Source organism: Diospyros lotus, chromosome 5 (genome assembly GCF_014633365.1).
Source record: "Diospyros lotus cultivar Yz01 chromosome 5, ASM1463336v1, whole genome shotgun sequence".
NCBI lineage: Eukaryota > Viridiplantae > Streptophyta > Magnoliopsida > Ericales > Ebenaceae > Diospyros > Diospyros lotus.
Window position 1 is genome coordinate 4,494,240 of NC_068342.1, and position 18,458 is coordinate 4,512,697.

The 18,458-nt window shown below is 34.1% G+C and overlaps 2 protein-coding genes across 3 annotated transcripts; both read right to left on the reverse strand.

The window, feature by feature from the left end:
- Positions 1-194: 194 nt before the first annotated feature.
- LOC127801694 (vesicle-associated protein 2-2) lies at positions 195-6,216 on the reverse strand. 2 transcript variants are annotated; one of them, XM_052337033.1, is made up of 9 exons: positions 5,944-6,216; positions 5,520-5,647; positions 5,086-5,156; positions 4,909-4,990; positions 4,315-4,430; positions 4,053-4,235; positions 3,311-3,715; positions 1,639-1,716; positions 195-657 (listed from the first exon to the last, which is right to left on the reverse strand). In XM_052337033.1, exons 2-9 carry the CDS (start codon positions 5,566-5,568, stop codon positions 544-546), a joined length of 1,098 nt encoding a protein of 365 aa, XP_052192993.1. In that variant the 5' UTR covers positions 5,569-5,647; positions 5,944-6,216; the 3' UTR covers positions 195-543. The 2 variants fall into 2 exon arrangements, with proteins under 2 accessions (XP_052192993.1, XP_052192994.1); XM_052337034.1 differs by lacking the exon at positions 5,944-6,216 and adding an exon at positions 5,754-5,929.
- Positions 6,217-11,514: 5,298 nt separating this feature from the next.
- On the reverse strand, positions 11,515-16,681 carry LOC127801695 (protein CANDIDATE G-PROTEIN COUPLED RECEPTOR 2). The gene is made up of 6 exons (XM_052337035.1): positions 16,063-16,681; positions 14,770-14,961; positions 12,509-12,671; positions 12,291-12,393; positions 11,972-12,053; positions 11,515-11,873 (listed from the first exon to the last, which is right to left on the reverse strand). The coding sequence occupies exons 1-6, from the start codon at positions 16,357-16,359 to the stop codon at positions 11,796-11,798; spliced, it is 915 nt and encodes a 304-aa protein (XP_052192995.1). The 5' UTR covers positions 16,360-16,681; the 3' UTR covers positions 11,515-11,795.
- Between the last annotated feature and the right edge of the window lie 1,777 nt (positions 16,682-18,458).

An 18,458-nucleotide genomic window follows, 5' to 3' on the forward strand; every position in this document is an offset into this window, starting at 1 on the left:
AGATAGATTTTCTTCTGCATAACCACTTTAACAGACTGACCTGTAAATCCCAGTAGCACTAGCTAAAGGCCGTATACCAATTCTAAAAACTAACGGCTAGAAGACTAGAACAACCTCCACAAGATTGTCTACTCAAGTAAAACTCTGAACAATGAAGCTCAAAGCTGCAAAGATCATAAAAGGGCCCCCGAAAGTGGAGAACTTCATAATAATCTATTAAACTTCCACCACCATAACCACTGGCGATAAGACTTACCATACCAATTAACAAAACCATCAGAACCTTCAGGTGCACGTTTCTTATTGACCTATACTCAAAAACTTTTACACCTGTGAACCAAACAATCTTATTGTTTAATTGAGCGGTCACATTATTGATTGCCATATACCCAAAACTATATCTTCAAATTTGGTCATATCCACAAAGTTGACCTTCAGTCTTCTAAGTTCTTTGCTCATATATATTGGTATAAGAGGGCTACTACTATCATACCAAAAGTTCCTAGGCTACAGCCATATCATATCTATGACGAGGACTCTCTTTCAGCCACGTACAAGGTATCCAAGTACCACACTGATAAGCGCCACAGTACAAACAAATAGGAAAGGAAATCCCACTTGAGCTTTTCTTACATCTCTTTTGTTTCTCAACATAACCTGCAAAGGAAGGAGGCCAAAGTTAAAAGGCAATACAAGCAAACGGTTGCAACTTATATGTGGTGAACAAGTCGTGGACCAAAGAGAAATGACAATGGATGAAAGGGTCAGAACTTCATAACCCCCCAAGAAGTGATTTTGGTAAACTCATGCATAAGCTAAAGCTCCTAGTCCAGCTGACCCTCCAAAAATGTTGGTAAAGTGGCTCACAGGGAATCAAAAGCAAGCAAAGTCAATAGTTGGCAATTCATGTAAGCATAGGGTGATGTATTCATGAAAACTGATGACATGACATGGAGTTCGGGCACACAGACACAGGTTGGCTCGATCCAGTTTTGCATTAGATAAAACCAAATCAATCAGGATGGTTTTAAATATTTTGGATCCAAAAGTGACCTAAACCAAATTGCACTGGTTCAATATTAGTCTCAATTTGACTGGTTACTTACTGGGGTCGGATCTGAACCAATTTATTTGACTCTCTCTGCCAAACTAAATAAATGAAAAAGAAAAAAAAAAGTGCAACTAGTAATATAATAAAATTTGGTGTGGTTTAGATTAGTGATATGAAAATATGCATATTTTGTATACAAAATCATGAAAAATACCATGTTTCATTTGATTTTGGATTAGTCCTAGTTTATTTTAGTATCAATTTGGGTTGCTTTTCAAAAATTAAGATCCAAGAACTGAATCAAAATTATCAATTCCATCATTTTGAGATCCAAAACTAAACTGAATTATAGAGAATGGGGTGGGATGGGATGGGATGGGTTGGGTCTCAGTCTTTCGGTTCTCTTGTGCACAGCAACCCTATTGTGGGGGCTGCACTGATCCTTTTATCATTCAGGTCATTCCACTCCATTACAACCACATGAAGTTGCATGGATGATATAGAATTTGTTCAGGGCTTTGTCTGAAACCATGAACTTGGATTGAGAAACCAGAAACATGCCACCACAAGTAACAATGATGCCGTACCAATTCCTCGTGTAAAGTTTCCCTTTCTTGGGCAGTCCATCTCCTCTCCTCTGCTAGCTTTGAAATGGTAACTTCAGCCTGCAATGGCATAAAAAATATCATGAGTGCTGTCCCTTGAACATGGGCTCCACAATGATAATTTTTACCACTTTTAGGTGGTGACAAAGCAGAAGAAAGTAGAGATAGGACCAGGATTAAAATTAAAGCATTTCATATGAGAATCACGAAAATCAATCTGAGCTGGAAGAGAACTGATAGCATATCTCACATTGAAAACAGTTAAAGCGTCTATGCAAAGTGACCAAGGACTGTTTGGAGTTATTGGCAAATGATCTCCAGAAAGACTTACAATATTCTTGCTATTCTGCTCAATATACCTAAAATCCAGAAATTAAGAGTCCTTTCAGTTTTGGAAAACATTTTTTAGTTTCAACTCCAATTTTATAACTAAATATGCTAATATTTTGTGTTTCAAATAGTAATAGAATTCATTTTTTAAAAAATTTAGAAAACATCTTTTTGATGTTTGCAATTTATAGTATAAAGTTGAGAAATTAGAAATTTGAGTTTTTAGGTTGCGTTCTCTTTAATATTTTCAAGTCATTTTTAGTTTTCAATTTTCTAAAATAATCAAAACGCATTCTCTATGCTGTTTTTAAAAATATATTTTTAAGAATAAAAAAAAAAAATTGTAAAGAAAACTCAAAACAATAAAAAATTGTTTTGAATGTTTTCGTCCAAAACAAACTCTAAACTCAAAACACATTTATTTATTTATTTATTCATATTTTATTATTATAATAAAAAAAATATTACAAAATTTATTAACTTTAAAATATATATATATATTTAATAATATATTAACATTAAATATTTATAATTTATTGAATAATCAAATTAATTGAATAAAATATTATTAAAAAAATATTTTCAAAATTTCAAAGAAAACGCGTTTTCTAATTTTCTGTTTTGAGAAATAATTTTTCAAAATGACAAAGAAAACGCGTTTTTAATTTTCTAAAAACAGATTACTAAAACAGAAAATTGAAAATGAATTCAAAATTCAAAACTGAAAATTAAAAAGTAAAGAGAACGCAGTCTTAGTTTTCTACTTGGAGATTCAATCATTCAAATACAAAATTAAAGTTGAAAAATTAGAAAATGTTTTCTACAACTGAACAGGCCCTAAAATTTTCTTGTTAGACAGCCAAAAAATACTCACTTTAACGAAATTGGTTCCAATTATATGGTTGGTACAAGTAATCTGTTAACACCAAGAAGATCAGAAATACATGAGATGGCCATGAATTTTGACATGATATTGCAAGCATTGAGCTATATTTAAATACAGTTTTTATTTATATAAAATAGTGGCAAGTTATTCATTTCATAAGCCACAGATGTACAACATTATTAATCAAAATAGTAAAAAAGGGACATATTTTCACATTTTTAAGGTTGGGAAAAAAAGTGGTGTGAACAGGAAGAAAATGAAACACATACAGACAGAGGCCATACTACCAAAACGTATAAAAATAGAAAAAAATGAATACACAAAATACTAATTCTAAGTATAGTTGCAACTTGGAAGAGAGATCTCAAAGAGCTAAGTACCCTACCAAACTACTAAAACATTATGATGAGAAAAGGAAAGGAATGGAGCTAAACTGACCTCACTTAGCTTTAATTCAAGTTTGTTTAGCTTTGACTTCATCTCCTCAATATCTTTGACCAACTTCTGCTCTTCCAAGTCATTTTCGCTTTTATGTTCCATACCCTTTGTTGGATCCACCACATCCTTCACTGTTTTATCCTCTACATCATTCAGTGGGTCATACACTTCTTTCAGTGTTTTATACTCCACATTCGGTGCTGGGTCATCCTTTGCTGGCTGCTCCACATCTTTTGGTATTCCATACTCCAAACTCTTTTCTTGCTCCTCTGCATCTTTCGTTGTTCTGTATTCCACATCCTTTACTTGCTCCTCCACGGCTTCCATTGGTTTATACTCAACAACCTTTGCTGGTTTTACCTCATGATCATTTTCCATTGTGGCCTCTTCTATATCTTCAGGAATCTGAAGCCATAAAAAAAAAAAAGAACAAAATCAGTATACTATGTTTTCGAATGACATCACGAAAAAGATTCAGAACATACTAAGCCCCAATCTACCCTTATGTTCACTTGTACAATCACCTAAAAGGCCTCCTAAGGAGAACATGGCCATGAGACTAAATTAGAGAAAGTCAACATCAGCATATAAAATATATTGAAATAATTTAAGGCGGCACCAGTCACATGACCAGGACTTAATGGAAGCAAGTTGACATTGGCATGTAACACACATTGAAATATATTGAAGAAGAACCAAGTCAAAGATGAGCTGCATCTCAAGGCAAAGCAGAATCTCTTACAGCTTGGTGTGGCCTAATGCTTTCAACTTTCCTCATCACTTGCTCAGTCAGTATTGAAGCTTCACCATCTGGCACCTGTATAAACGATCTACCGATTGGTGATAATACTGGAGAATTGGGGGGGCTGACAAGGACCACTCTCAGCTTGTTCTCATCAATATATCTGCCATCATCTCTGGAAAACTGATAAACTAAACCATAAGAGACCAGAATGCGCAGAATCAGGACCAGGAAATTTGCATACAAGAAAATAACGACTTACCATGCTAGATGTAATGTCCTCATCTGCTGTCCCTGCAGGAACAACTGTGCTCTGGATTAAGAACTTGTCTCTGCATATCATGTCAGGAGGAGGTAACCTTTGTGCTTGCATCGTAACTACATGACACCATGTTTTGACAACAATAAACAAAAACAAAACAAAAAAAAAAATATTAAAAGAGAGAAAAAGAAGATTATGGCAACAAACAGTCAGACTGGTGCATGATTCAATACAAAATATAGAACGTTATAGAATATCTTAGTGCAGATACCATTAATATATTCTTGTATCACCTAGGAATCATGATACTACCATGGATCTTCATATAATTACTGCAAATCCATTAATATCAATTAACCTTGAGGAAATGTTTTTTTCAGATGCAACTACAAAAAAAGAAAAAAAAAATGAAGTTTGCATTCCTTAATCATTAAGATAAAGTCCAGGGGTCCAAAGCCATATCCATTCAATTTATACCAATACTTATACTCAGGTAAACACTCGTGGTTTTGATCTCATTTCTCCTTCTATCCCAAAATATAAAAACAATCCTTACAACTCATAGTCTTTTATATGACACGTTTTAGGACGTACCAGTGAAATCACAATTTGAGTTTGGCTTAACAATTCCTGTATTTGGTCGCACACAATATTTCTTTGGAGATGTAGTTTTAACCTGCCAAAGCCAAAAACATACACAGTGTGAACTGTCAATTGTTCAAGTGCATTGCTTGACCGGTAGTTTTATGGATACGAAAAATGTGTCTTCACCTTGAAAGCAACATGGTTGTTGGACTTATTGACTAGTTGAATGGTGCAAGAACTCTGCTTCTTCAATTCAACTATAAAAAGATAAAGGACAAACATTAGCAAGCTAGTGCTATGAGAATTAAAACCAATTTGCACTAAAGTTTTACCCACTCCCATAAACTGTGAATTAAAACCCTCACTAGGATACAACAGAAAGTAAAAAATAACAGTTTACAGCAGGATAAACAAAGGAAAATATCCCAATTATGAAGTTGGACTTGCAAAGCTGTTGGAATGCCGTTCCTTCTGAACCAATAAATAATCAGTTCAATTAATTTATACTTTTTTTTTAGTTTGATCAATTGATTGTGCCAAAATTCACAAAAACAGCGGTGCATAGCACCGAGAAGGCGAAAACTAATGGCTAAAGAGATGATCAAGATCGAGCAACTCACATACGAACTTGATTTCTCTAGGTTGAATATCCAACAGCTCTGCACTCATCTCTAACCTTCTCAAAATCCCTATAAAACCCCTTGAGCATTAAAACACGCAGTATCTCAAGAGACAAAGATCTCTCAACCTGCAAGATCATTCAAAACAATTAAAAAAAAACTGTAATCTCGCGTCAAGCCATTTAACCATAACAAAATCAAGACCGAGATGGAACAAATTTGACTCAATTTTACCACAAGCTCACAAAAAGCCAGTTGCCAGAATCTAATACATGAAGAATCGAAAACAACGCCACCAAACAGGAACAAAAGATAAACGCCTCAAATATTTAAACTCAGATCGATCACGAACAGAGAAAGAGCAACTAATACTAATAGAACTACTACTAGCGCCGTCGTGATCAGACATAGAAGGAGAACTTACAGCTGAGCAGTCCGGAAACACGTAGCGTGAAGATGAAACTTATATCGGACGAATTTTGGGTGTGAATCCGGCCGTGACTGAATTGCGTAAACTTGCCGCTTCGGTGATTGATTGGATGCAACTACAAGTACACGTAGAGGAAGATGTAGACTGAAAGGCAATGTTTGGCCTCGGCGGGATGTGAAACCCTAGAAAATGCAGAGAGAGACAGAGACAGAGAGAGAGAGTGGAGGGGAGTGGAAGGCAACAAAATGGGTAGCAATGTGAGACAGACGACTATGAACTCGGGGCGGTTGCGACGGCAGTTTTTGGTATTTTCCTTCCCTCGGCTCGGCTCGGCTCGGCTCCAATTCGCTTCGCTGTTATATTCTGGAGAAAACAGATGTCAGATGGTATTCGCATTATTATTTTCACATAGTTTAATTAAAAATAGCCATATGAAATAATTATAATTATAAAAATATATTATATTAAATTTATTTGTTTATATCCAATGATTTTCGATACAAGTAATATTCTCTTTTGTGAAACAACAACCGATCCCTAATGTCAGCCTTACCAAGTTCATATTTGTTATTAAAATAAATTTTATTTATTTTACGTGAAATCATAATTCTAAAATATAAAAAAACAAAATCAATTAAATTTATATAATAATTTAAAGATAATATCATGTCAGAATACCAACAAATAGTTATTTTTAGCTTCTCACTTCACCTATTAGGTTAAGTTCAACGAAATCAAATTTATACTAATATTTTTTTATTACTCTCACGTGTCATCTATAAAATTAATAAATTAAATTTTAATAATAACATCAATAATTCTTTTTATCATTATACCTTAAATAATCTCGGAATCCAAATACATGAAACTCAAAATTTTGAACTCTTGTTTGACCTAATTAGTAGCTAATCATGTGAAACAATGCATTGAATTCATGGGAGAAAAATCTCTTAAACAAAGAGGATTTGCATGTCTTTAGGTAACACTTATTTATTCAATCCAAATAAAGGAAAAATCTAGAGAGCCTGACTGGGTTTACCGATCGGATTATCGAAAGAGGGCAAAAAGACGAATTTGCTCCCATGTCCTACTCTCTCCTCTCCCCTCCCATGGCTACTGCCTCCTCTCTACCGTCACCTCACCTCGCATCTCTGTCTCCATCATCTTTCTGTCATCGTCGCCTCGTCTCGTCGATAATCGCTACATTGACTATCAACAATGGCAAAGAGACGAGGGTAGCAACGAGACGACGGTCGTGAGAAGGGAGAAGAGAGAGCAGTGGCTCGCTTTGCAAATTTACAAAGTGGGTAGGGACAAATTCGTTATTTTGCCCCTATTCGATGAGGTGCTCGGTAAGACTGTCTAACTTTATAAAATGACTCTCAAATAAATTTGGGTAATTGGCAATTACCTTCTTGGGAATACTTCTTTTTTGTGGTAAGTTTATTAATATTGCTCTTAAGTTACTAAAAGTAAAACCATGTGTTGTTAAGTCACAAGTAACCAAATCAAATCAATTGATCTTTCAAGCGCCATTATAATATCCTATCTTTCCTTTCTTAGTATAAAACCTTTTATTTTATGTCTATTAAAATTCTCATTTTTTATTATTTTTTATCATAATTTTTGGTGGGTTCCAACTTCAGAAAGACTTTTTTTGGGTTGCTATTCAGATAATTTTGACTATGAAAATAATAATATTAAATTAAAGCTATAGCCTAGAACCTTTTGAAAGTGCCTTTTCAACTTATCCTTTCCCCTTTTATAGAAGAAGCGTAGACTTATTTATCTGCCCCACAAATGCAATGTTTTTATGTAGGCCTTTTCAACTTCTCCTCTCCTTAAAACCACTAATAATGTCTTTAGCTTTGCAAATATTGAGTAACTTTATTGGGTGGAGGCTGATATATTTCTATGCTTGCAATCAGAGCTGGTCCTGGGTTTTTTTTGAGGCTCAGGTTAAATTTTTTTAAGCGTGTCCTTTTATATAAATTAAATAAAAAATAAAAAATATTAATTAATTAATTTTATTAAAATTGTAAAAATTTACAAAAGATAAAGAATGAATAATTTAGGATCCCATTAAAATCTTATTTGGGGAAAACTCAATGGGACAAAATCCCAAACGAAATAAAAAGAGTACCCTGCATTGTAAATATTGCATTAAAAAATGAAAACTACATATTTGAGTCTACATGCTTCCTCCCGAATCTCCGTAAGTATTTCTTGATTTGATCAGTTTTCCTTTCATCTAGGGTTGTCAAAAAATATCCGAAAACTGGTGAACCGGACCAAATTAGACCAAATCGTGCATTTTAGATTGATTTTATGATTCAATAGTTAGATTCTGGTTCTAAAAAATTATAAATCGATATATTTGGTTTGGTTACTGATTATTCTTTTTTCAAACCATGGTTCGAATCGAATCGAACCGAACCGAAACCGATATTATATTTTTATATATATTATAATTTTTTGGGTATATATATATATACATATGCATAAATGATGAAATAGTCTATGAATTATTTTGTTCTACTTTTACTTCAAGACTCGAAGAATTAATGAAGTTATGGGTTTATTTTAATTAACAAATTTGTTTGTAATTTCATATTTTGCGAAAATATTTAGAAGCTAAATGTTAATTGGATAGAATCGAAATCGAACTGAAATTGGTCCAGTGTGACGGATTGGTCATGGTTTGGTTTTATATATGTAATGGTTTGATTACGGTTCTTATTTTTTCAGAACCGTTAAAAATGATTTGGTTACTAAATTTTTATAGAACCGTACAAATTCGAACCGTTGACATTCCTATTTTCATCCTACATAATTAATTGAAGTAAAAACAATCATCACATGTACCAACAAAATAAAAATAACAATCAAATCTTCTTTTGACAAGGTACAAACGACAACTTCTTTTGCTAATTTTTTTTTTAATTTTTATATACATATATACATAAGTTTAAAAAAAAAAATTGAGGCCTAGAGCCGGCTCTGGTTGCAATGATACAATAATCACATATTAATAACAATAATAAAGTTGTTGATTTAAATAATATAAATACTTCTTTACACCATGTTTTTAGGGGTGTTTGGTAGAAAAGAAATTTTTAGATTTCTCGAAATGTTAGGTTAAAAATCTACATTTCCATGTTTGATATAATTTAAAAAAAAAATCTAAAAAAATAACATTCTCAGTATTTATTTTTAATCAACTTTCTCACAAAAAAATTCTCATTGGGTTGAAAATCTTGAATTTTCGTGAACTAATAAAAGTTTTTAACAAATAAAAAAACTAAAACACTCCTTATCCTCTTGCTCTCGTGTACAAACATATATATATATATATTATGTATATATATACACACACATACATATATATAATGTATAAAACAAAATGATATTTTTTAACTTTCTAAAGAGAATGTGGATCTCAATATTTTAAATACTAGAAAGAATTTATCATTTTTAAATAAAAACTCAAATAAGGGTAATTTTAAAAAAATAACATGAATTTCTAGAAATGTTACATTTAAACCAAACATAGAAATGTAAGATTTTAAAAAAAAAATACTCAATATTCTTGAGAATGTTTAAAATTAACCAAATATAGAATTACATAGATTCTAAAAATCAAAAATTTTTACGAATATTCTCAAAAATCATGAATTCCAAGAATTTAAAATTTTCTCATGTACCAAATGCCTCGTTAGGATTGTTCTTTTTGTATTTTTTTATGTTATGATATAAAAGTGATGTTTAATAATTAAATGTAATGTCACGTTTATTAATGTTTAATAAAAATGTAAGATTATATAATTACTAAATTACCCCAACTAGCCCTGATTGTTTTGTAGATGATTTATCAGACAGAGACAAAATGTGATAAATGTTGAATCGGCATGGGTGGCAACAGTGTCTGATTGCGGTCGTGTGAACGTGTAATGATAGCACAAACACAAAGAAAGCCTGTCCTTTGCTTCAAGGGCTGGCAGGTTTGGTCAATTCCAAGGTAGGGTCACACCTGTGATGTATTCAACTGCTTGAAAATGCAATTGAATCAAACTCATATTTTACCCACAAGAATCCTTGGTGGGGCAATGCATCATTGATCGTGAAAATGAAACAAAACCAGCAAGTTTGTTGGGACTTTATGAGGTTGAAAATGACATTATAAATGAGAGGGAACATCCTAGAAAACCACATCTCCAAGCTTCCTTCAACTGCCAATACCCACCCCAATAATCTTGTGTGTCTTCTACCCCAAGCCAAGCTTCCAGGTTGGAGATAAAAGACAGCCAAAGAGAAAGAAAGTTACAATTTTTTTATTTTTGAAGTTCGGAGTTTCGTGCATTAAAAATGTCTTTTTATAACAAAGTTATCGATAATACGGTTGCTTCAGAAATTTACAAGGGCAGCTGCCAACCTTGGAAATTTATGAGAAGGCAAAGTGGGCTGGCTTATCAAATAGGCTCAACTCAAATAGTTGACTTGAGGAATGTGAATGGGCTTACCGGTCCAGAGTACTTGAAAGAAGCATGTTGGTCTTAAATGGGCCCAACCCAACGTGCTTATAGGATGTCCAAAGTGGTCAATTTTCAACAACAAAAAAAATGAATTGGAGCTTATATTAGACCCATAATAATTGTCTATCAAAGTATTGTGGATTGGCCCTAACTCAATTAAAACAGGATCGCCTTTAAATAGGGGTAAGTGCATTCAATGAGGAGACTTAGGCTTAGATTAGGCCCAGAAAAATTTAAGAAATGAATTGAGCTTATACGGGCCTATAACATTAGAGGGGAAAAACATGTTACATAGGGCCAAATCGATAACCAGATCACGCAATTTAACACCCACCCATTTTCTTACTTTTTCCAAATAAAAACAAGGGAACCTTATTCTCAATTTTTATATTGAATCCTAACAAACAATTTGGATAATAATTTCAGGTTTCCATTATCAACTGAGGCTTTGTTTTCAAAATTGACAAGCTAAGATGCATGTAACCAACTCCACCCCTCTAGTGAGACTAAGACTTGCTATATTAATAAAATATGGTCAAATAAATAAATGGATGAATAAAGCAATCATTTTGTTTGAATAGAAAATGTTCTCTAGAATCTGAAAGTTCCTCATGTAAAAACAAAAATAAGACGAGCACACGTTCAAATTTTTAGTAAACAAATACTCTATAAAAATGAGAAATTAAATCTAGAGATGAAAACTAACTAAAGATGATGATGAACAAATAAAAAAGCACTTCTGCCAGTAGACAAACCTTTAAAGACGCCTCACTGCTTCTAGGAGGACCCAATGATGCAAGCGAATCAGTAACCCCCATGCCGAATCTGGGATCTGTTGGGGACCAAAAACACATGAGATCTTAACACACAAAATGACGACATGCATAAAAACCAAAGAGAGCGCCATCGCATGAAAATTACAGCTACACCCCACTCGCCTTCTTCTTCTTCTGCTTCTTCTTCTTCTTCTTCTTCTTATTATTATTATTATTTGCATTCCTAAGAGTGAAGACATTTTCCAAAGGCACAAATAGGAGTCAAGACTCAGGACAGTTAAAACTATATTAACGGAGTCAAGGATAAATTCGGTACATATGATACTAAGCATTACTAGTTCAAGTAAAGTCCTTGAGATACCATACGCAAACATGATTCTTCAGCATGAACATCCAACCAAATCCATAAAATGGAGCGGGGCATATTTCTATATTTATCTACAGTTGCCCTCCAAAGTCACCATGTCATTCCCAATCAGCATCGAAGAAACCGGCATCTTTCATCTCCGAGTAGTACACATTCTCCGAAGTCACCATGTCATTCCCAATCAGCATCGAAGAAACCGGCATCTTTCATCTCCGAGTAGTACACATTCTCCAGATGTAGATCTTCCTCCTGCAGTCATCCACATTAAGTACAATTACCAAGTCTATAACAAATTTGAGGCAAAAAGGGTAAAGGAATAGGTCACAAATGGAATGGTAGGAAATTACCTGGAAAAAGTCCGCTAAAAATGTTACATATAGAAGAGGAAGATAAAAGGCATGGTAGAAAATAACTGTGACATCATACAACCTGTAAAAGAAAAGGTGTATATAAACAGAATTAATTTAACTTATAGCACATTGGAACAATTTTAAAATTACAAAAAAATAAAAACCAATCATTTCTAGCAGAGGTCAAGTAATCAAGGCCTCACAGTGGAAAATGGAACTTAATGCCAAGCAAAAAAAAAAGAACACAGAAAATTTAAATGCTCGGGGATTGACAAGATATCCATTTTATCTATATGTAACTGAGTTTGAGGCATACCAGAAACCAAATCCGGACCCATGTCCAGTAAGTGCAGAAGCAAACAGAGCTATTGCATTCAAGCAAAACATTATTGTGATGTAGTTGTAGAATGCTGGTCTTCCTATTAAGAAGAAGAGACAGAAAGTTGATATGACATGTCAGTTTGATTTAAGAGGGCACAACATTAATAGAAGATAGCATGCAGCGTAAGAAATGCATATGCTAAACTGACTGACCCGGCAACCTGTCTCTCCATCTGGAGTGGTACATGAACAATGTGAAGCCATAAACAGCAGTAAGCACTAGCTTGTGAATGACCCATAATCCCCATTTCACCCTTTGCTTATCTTCAAAATCATTGATGAACAGAGGAATAGAAAACCCAAAGAGGTAGATTGCCTACAAAAGGTGTGCTTATGAAAGAACAATCAAGATATAATAAATGCATTCTTGTTAAAATGTAAATATGGCAACCATCGCAACATAAATCAGTGGCATAAAAAGAAGCTGCAACCCGTTAATATTCATTTGCTTCGTCTAAGACAAACCTATTCTGCTAAACTGTAGGACATGGAATACTTGAAGGACATAACAAGCCATGTGGATATGGGGATTCATCATTCATGTGCCTTCCCCTAGACAACAAATTTTAGGAACTGCAGCACAAGCATGCAAACAAATTAGGGGTAGGCCTGACAGTTCTTTTCCACAACAGCTGATACAAGACCCATAGCTCCTGAGTTGCGAACTACGTTAAGTAACCATTACACTGAACAATTTAAGCAGGTAGAAAAGAAGTCCAATTTTCCTACAACCCCCCTCATGGCACAACCAAATGGCTGTCAGTGGTTAAATACAACAACATACCAAGCCATTATTCCTCTATATGGAGTCGGCTACATAAATACTTGGACCCTTACAAACTAGAGCCCTAATGTCACATAAGTCACCACCCATTCAAAATGATTAAATTGTTAAGAAATGAATTTAACAAGCACATCAAGTTTTCCAAGACCTCACCTCACATGCAACCACGTGGATGCAAGTGGAAGACCAAACCAAGATGCTTTAAATTCATAGAACGAGACTGCATCAGAGAACAAACACATACAACAGGTTTTGGAAGTAGCCTTAACTTAATTGGTCGTCTAAGTCTTTCTCCAATTCTGAGAAACCTTACATGGTATTAGAGCATTTCAGTCCGTAATATTGCTACCAGTTGGCCCTTTTATGAATTCAATGTCATAGAAGGCTACAGCCGTACAGGCACAGGCCGCAATTACACAAGTGGAGTAAGCATAGTACCTACGACACCCCCCCCCCCCCCCCCAACAGAGGATTTGCTTGTTGCACATCAGTAAAGTGCCATCACCAAAGCATCATCATAGAAGCACAATGCAGACGTAGGTTGTGATATCTATTAGCCAGAAGTCTTGCAGGTATTGAAGACCCTCCAATCACCCTCTGCAACCATCAGTTGACTTGCCTCTCTCCAATATAGCATTTGTGGTATTTTCAGGCTATTTTAGGCACCGTACTAACAAGGTACCACGGGTTCAATACTTTTCTGAGTGTTGATCTATGAGTATTTAGTTTCCAGTTGTATGAAAGTGTTGATCCAGAGTCTCCTTGAAGTACTGCAATCAGATTTGTCCATTCAGAGTACCATTGGAGTTTAAAAGAGCAGTATCTACAATGTTATGCCTATAGTTGGCTGCCAGTACACTGAATAGTAGCAACCTTTTCCAATGGTCCAAGGCCATCAAGGTATCCTTGACCAGCTACTGGAAGGCCATTAAAGTATCTTTGACCAGTGAAAACATATTCATCTCACTAAGGGAACACCTCACAAGCATCAAACAAAAATTGACATCAGTCAGTCCCGCCTAAAGGATTGGGATGGATTACTATATCACAGGCTGATGTTGAAAGCAATTTTGTACTTAACAAAGAAAAATAAGGAGAAAGGTGGAATGAATCCAAAAAAAATTAGGATTGTTATTTATTTAATATTTTTGCTATAGAGATTTATTTTGGCAAGCTAGAAGTCATGTAACTGACTCGGATTAAGGCTTGATATGTAGTTGTTGCGTGCATTGTAGTATTATTTAATATTTTCCCAGAAATATGGTATGTTAAGAGTTTAGTTGTCTTAGGACTCTGATTACTTTTATTCTAGTTGACTTATACGATCTCTTTATAAATTGGAAAGACATGCAGACATACCCAATGACATTCCTCTTTGTGTTCTTAGTCATTTTTTGTATTCCTTCATTCTAATTGGTCAGTTTTAGAAATTCAAATCTGAAGCATAGTGCCTGCTATATATTTGGCCTGTGTTAGCCCAAGAAAACTTCTTTTCAGATTTTGAAAAAGTTCAATTTCAAGGAGTCATTCATTGCCAGCAACCAAGAGCTTCAACTTTGTTAGATGGGGCACTCACATATACCAGCTTTGAAATGGAAGAAATAAATTATTATGATGAAATAAGGAATACCTTGAGAATTGTATCCAAACCCATGATGAGTCCCGACACAACAAAAGTTCGTGTTAAAGCTTCCAGCCCACTGGCATAATTTCCTTGGAGTAAGAAGGCCATTAAGCTTACTTCAAGAAACAGCATCCCGGATGTAGTAAACAAAGACAATATATTCCATGCCATTTCTTTGCCAGGAGTGCACTCCCATGCCTGTCTCAACAAACAAAAAGAGCCCATAAGAAACATCCAAGCCTTAAAGGAAAAAGGCACGAAAACCATGAAGGTGATAGGCAAATGAGATATTGGATTTCATGAGTTTTAAGATATAACATAAGACTGATATCAGAGATTTCAAATATTATTATGCAGCAACTATCATAAAATGGAGCATATGGGATAATGAGACAGCATATGATAACTAGTTGATTATATGAAAACTTGTTAAGAGTTTGTCAGCATGAAATTTCCTGTGGAGTTTTACTTCAAACAAATATCCAATCAACTAAAATCTAATTGGGAATGCTCTATTTATGGTATGACACTACATCAAGAAAAGGACTATACATCAACATGGTCAAGGCTCTAGATGTTAATGTTAATTCAACCAAGAAAATCTTCTCAACCTATGAAAAAGCAGAAAAATGCACCATTACAATTTCATGGAGTGTAGCTACAAAATTGCTAAATCACACATTGATCTACTTAGTTCTCTTTAATTGTTGTTGGACAAATTAGCCATATGAAGTCACAAAAACTCATCTTAACCCATTTCCTCCATCACCTAGTCTCACAGACGTCTCACAGTACAAGGTGTTACCTTTTGAGCCAATACTACAACTAAGGGCAAGATCTAGGCTCAAACTAACAATAATGGATGCTTAACACTCCACCAAATCACGTATTTTAAATGCAAAAAAATTGGCAATATGTGTGTTTTCTTTTTCTTCGCAATCTGTCGTGTTTCCATGTTGTACAGTGCAGGCTCCCTGAATTCATAGTGTCTTTTATCTTTCAGACCAATTAACCTGGTTTCCTAGTTCCACATATTAAATACTCCTCCATATGGAATATATATATATATATCTTGAAGTCCATAACAGAACATTTTATGGCCATCTAACTCCGAAAGCATTATTTGCAGGATTGAAGCCTGCTTGCGGAGTTGCCTCAAGCCATTTAATTACCTACTTAAGGCGATTTGGATCAGAATGACTTTAGAACACCACAAGCCAAGGATTGATTGACTGCTGCTGAAAGCAGTATGACAACGAACTAACCAAACTTGAAGATTGACACAGCAAAAGCACAAACCTGAAGCAAACACCAAGCAAGATTGAGGACGCTAACGAGCCAGAGAAGCCCGTAATAGGCAATAATTATATGGGACCGGCCATTTGACAACTTGGCAAAGCTCTTCCTCGCCTGAGACGCCAAGTACAGAACGAAAAGAGCCGAAAACACGGTCAAAGCAACATTGTGCAAGAAGCCGTGGCAATTGAACAGCCAGCCGTACAGTCTCGGCCGGTCAGCCCCTTCTCCTCCTTCCATGGTTGAATTTGTGATCGGTGAAGCAAGCGAAGCCCCTACTACAACCTCGAGAAGCCTCATAGTTCCTCCGATCAAATGCTCAAATGGCTCTTTGACATTACCAAATCTTTGAGGTTCAGCGCGGAAGCCCGGAGACTACGAGAAATGTGAAACCCTAACCCTAATTAGCTGCAATTGTAGTCGAACCAAGTACAGATAGTACGTATGGATGGATATATATGCGTACAAGGGAACGATAATTGGTTCTCAATTCAGTTCATGGCGATCAAGAGATGATAGAATTACAGTAGGGTTTACAGATGATCGGTGATCGCTGCTGATAACGACGGCTAAATGCTTTCCGCGCTTGCGTTTGGGGCGAAGTGCGATGCAAGAAAATTCATTTTTCTCCTAATATAGACAGTGATGCTTGAAGTTTACCACTTTACAGTCTTTTATTTTTTATTTTTTCCCTATTCGAAATTTTTATTTTTAGGATTAATTTATTAATATTTTCTCATCTTATAACTCTAATTATAATTTTTTTATTATTAAAATTATTAATACAATAAAAATACTCATATACTTGCAAGATGTGTCATTATTAACGTGGCACCTCACGTGTCATGAAAATAAAAATATGAGTGAGACTCACATGTACACATAAATATGTAGATCTTATTCATATTTTTATTTTTAATAATACATGTCTAGCAAATTAATTTAAGGCGTTAGATAAAATTGTATCAAATTAAACCAATTAAGATATAATTGACAAAATTAAAATGAATTGATAATGTTATAAATTCACGAAAATGTTCATGTTTTTTTTTTTTTACTATTTGCCCTATGTTTTTATTTTTTTTTTACTATTTGCCCTATGTTTTTATTATTAAGAACAAGTTTAACATATATAATAGATTTAGAAACCATATCCCGTTAAACTAGAGGTAAGGGTTTGAAATTTATATTTTATTAAGATTTAAAATAGGATATGAATTATTAAGAATAATGATATAATAAATAAAACTTGAACTTGCCCCGAGAAAATATGATTATGACCTCCAAATAAGATTGATAGTTTGATATAATTGTAGCACTTAAAAATTTAGTTAATTGTAATATAAAAATACTATATTGGCCAACTACACGACTGAGAATATGACTGAATGTAATATTTTGATAATTAAATTATGAAAATACTTCTCACTTTTCTCTTGCTTGCATTCTCTTTACTATCTCTTCTCCCATTCCCATGGCTACTACCTCGCTTTGTGCCAACTATTGCTATATCCTTTCTCTTTGTTATGAACATGGAGGATGCAATAGTGGTTGACATGAGGCGAGGCAATGACCATGGAAAGGGGATAAGAGATAATAGAGAGGAGACGACCACAAGTAAGAGATATTTTCTTCATTACACGTGTGTATGTAAAGTTGAATGTGAATCTCTCAAACAATATAGTAAGATCCATTACAATGAATATACTCGCATGAATTATTAATTAATTAAATGTTGACGCATAATTATGATATATAGAAAGATTAAATGTGTATAATTATAATATATTGGGAAGCTAATGTATTTTTATCCTTATCATAAACCAAAAAAAGACAATTAAAAAAAATGAAGCAAGAGTTAGAATATTAATATTAATATGATATTATAAAAATTATTCACTTTATCATATAATGATAATGTGTGAGAGCTCTTGTCACATTATTGTATAATAGGTAATTATATAATAATAATAATAAATATTAATTTATAATTTAAATTAAATAAAAATAAGATGCTCATATTGAATAAATAAAATGTTAAACTTAAAAATGAAAATTTCATAAAAATATTTTAAATTAACCCTAAAAAGGAGAAAAATTAGGTAATTGGTGGATAAAGGAGGGGGCATTTATGGGAAGAAAGAAATGTCACCACCTTCAATCGTCGAGATCAGTGTGTGATCATCCCCTCCATGGAAGGAAGAAGAACTCGAGCCATGGATTTCACAATGTAGGTTTTCGTTTCCGGCGATCTGTTTCTCTACTTCAATCTCGAACAGGTTAGTTCCACGAACCTTTGTCCAAAAATCAACACTAGGAATGTGAAAATATCAGAAATTGTTTACGATTTTGGGCGCATTTTGATTTGAATGGGAGCAGAGAATCAGGCACAATGAATC

Excerpts from the sequence above, each read along its gene's own strand:
- LOC127801695 (XM_052337035.1), bottom strand. The coding sequence starts at position 16,359 with ATGAGGCTTCTCGAGGTTGTAGTAGGGGCTTCGCTTGCTTCACCGATC. Across the intron at positions 12,394-12,508 it reads ATGGAGAGACAGGTTGCCGG|GAAGACCAGCATTCTACAAC; the intron begins GTCAGTCAGTTT and ends TCTTCTTAATAG. Across the intron at positions 11,874-11,971 it reads TTTTAGCGGACTTTTTCCAG|GAGGAAGATCTACATCTGGA; the intron begins GTAATTTCCTAC and ends GGATGACTGCAG.
- LOC127801694 (XM_052337033.1), bottom strand. The coding sequence starts at position 5,568 with ATGAGTGCAGAGCTGTTGGATATTCAACCTAGAGAAATCAAGTTCGTA. Across the intron at positions 5,157-5,519 it reads TAGAGAAATCAAGTTCGTAT|TTGAATTGAAGAAGCAGAGT; the intron begins GTGAGTTGCTCG and ends ATCTTTTTATAG. Across the intron at positions 3,716-4,052 it reads GCATTAGGCCACACCAAGCT|ATTCCTGAAGATATAGAAGA; the intron begins GTAAGAGATTCT and ends TTATGGCTTCAG.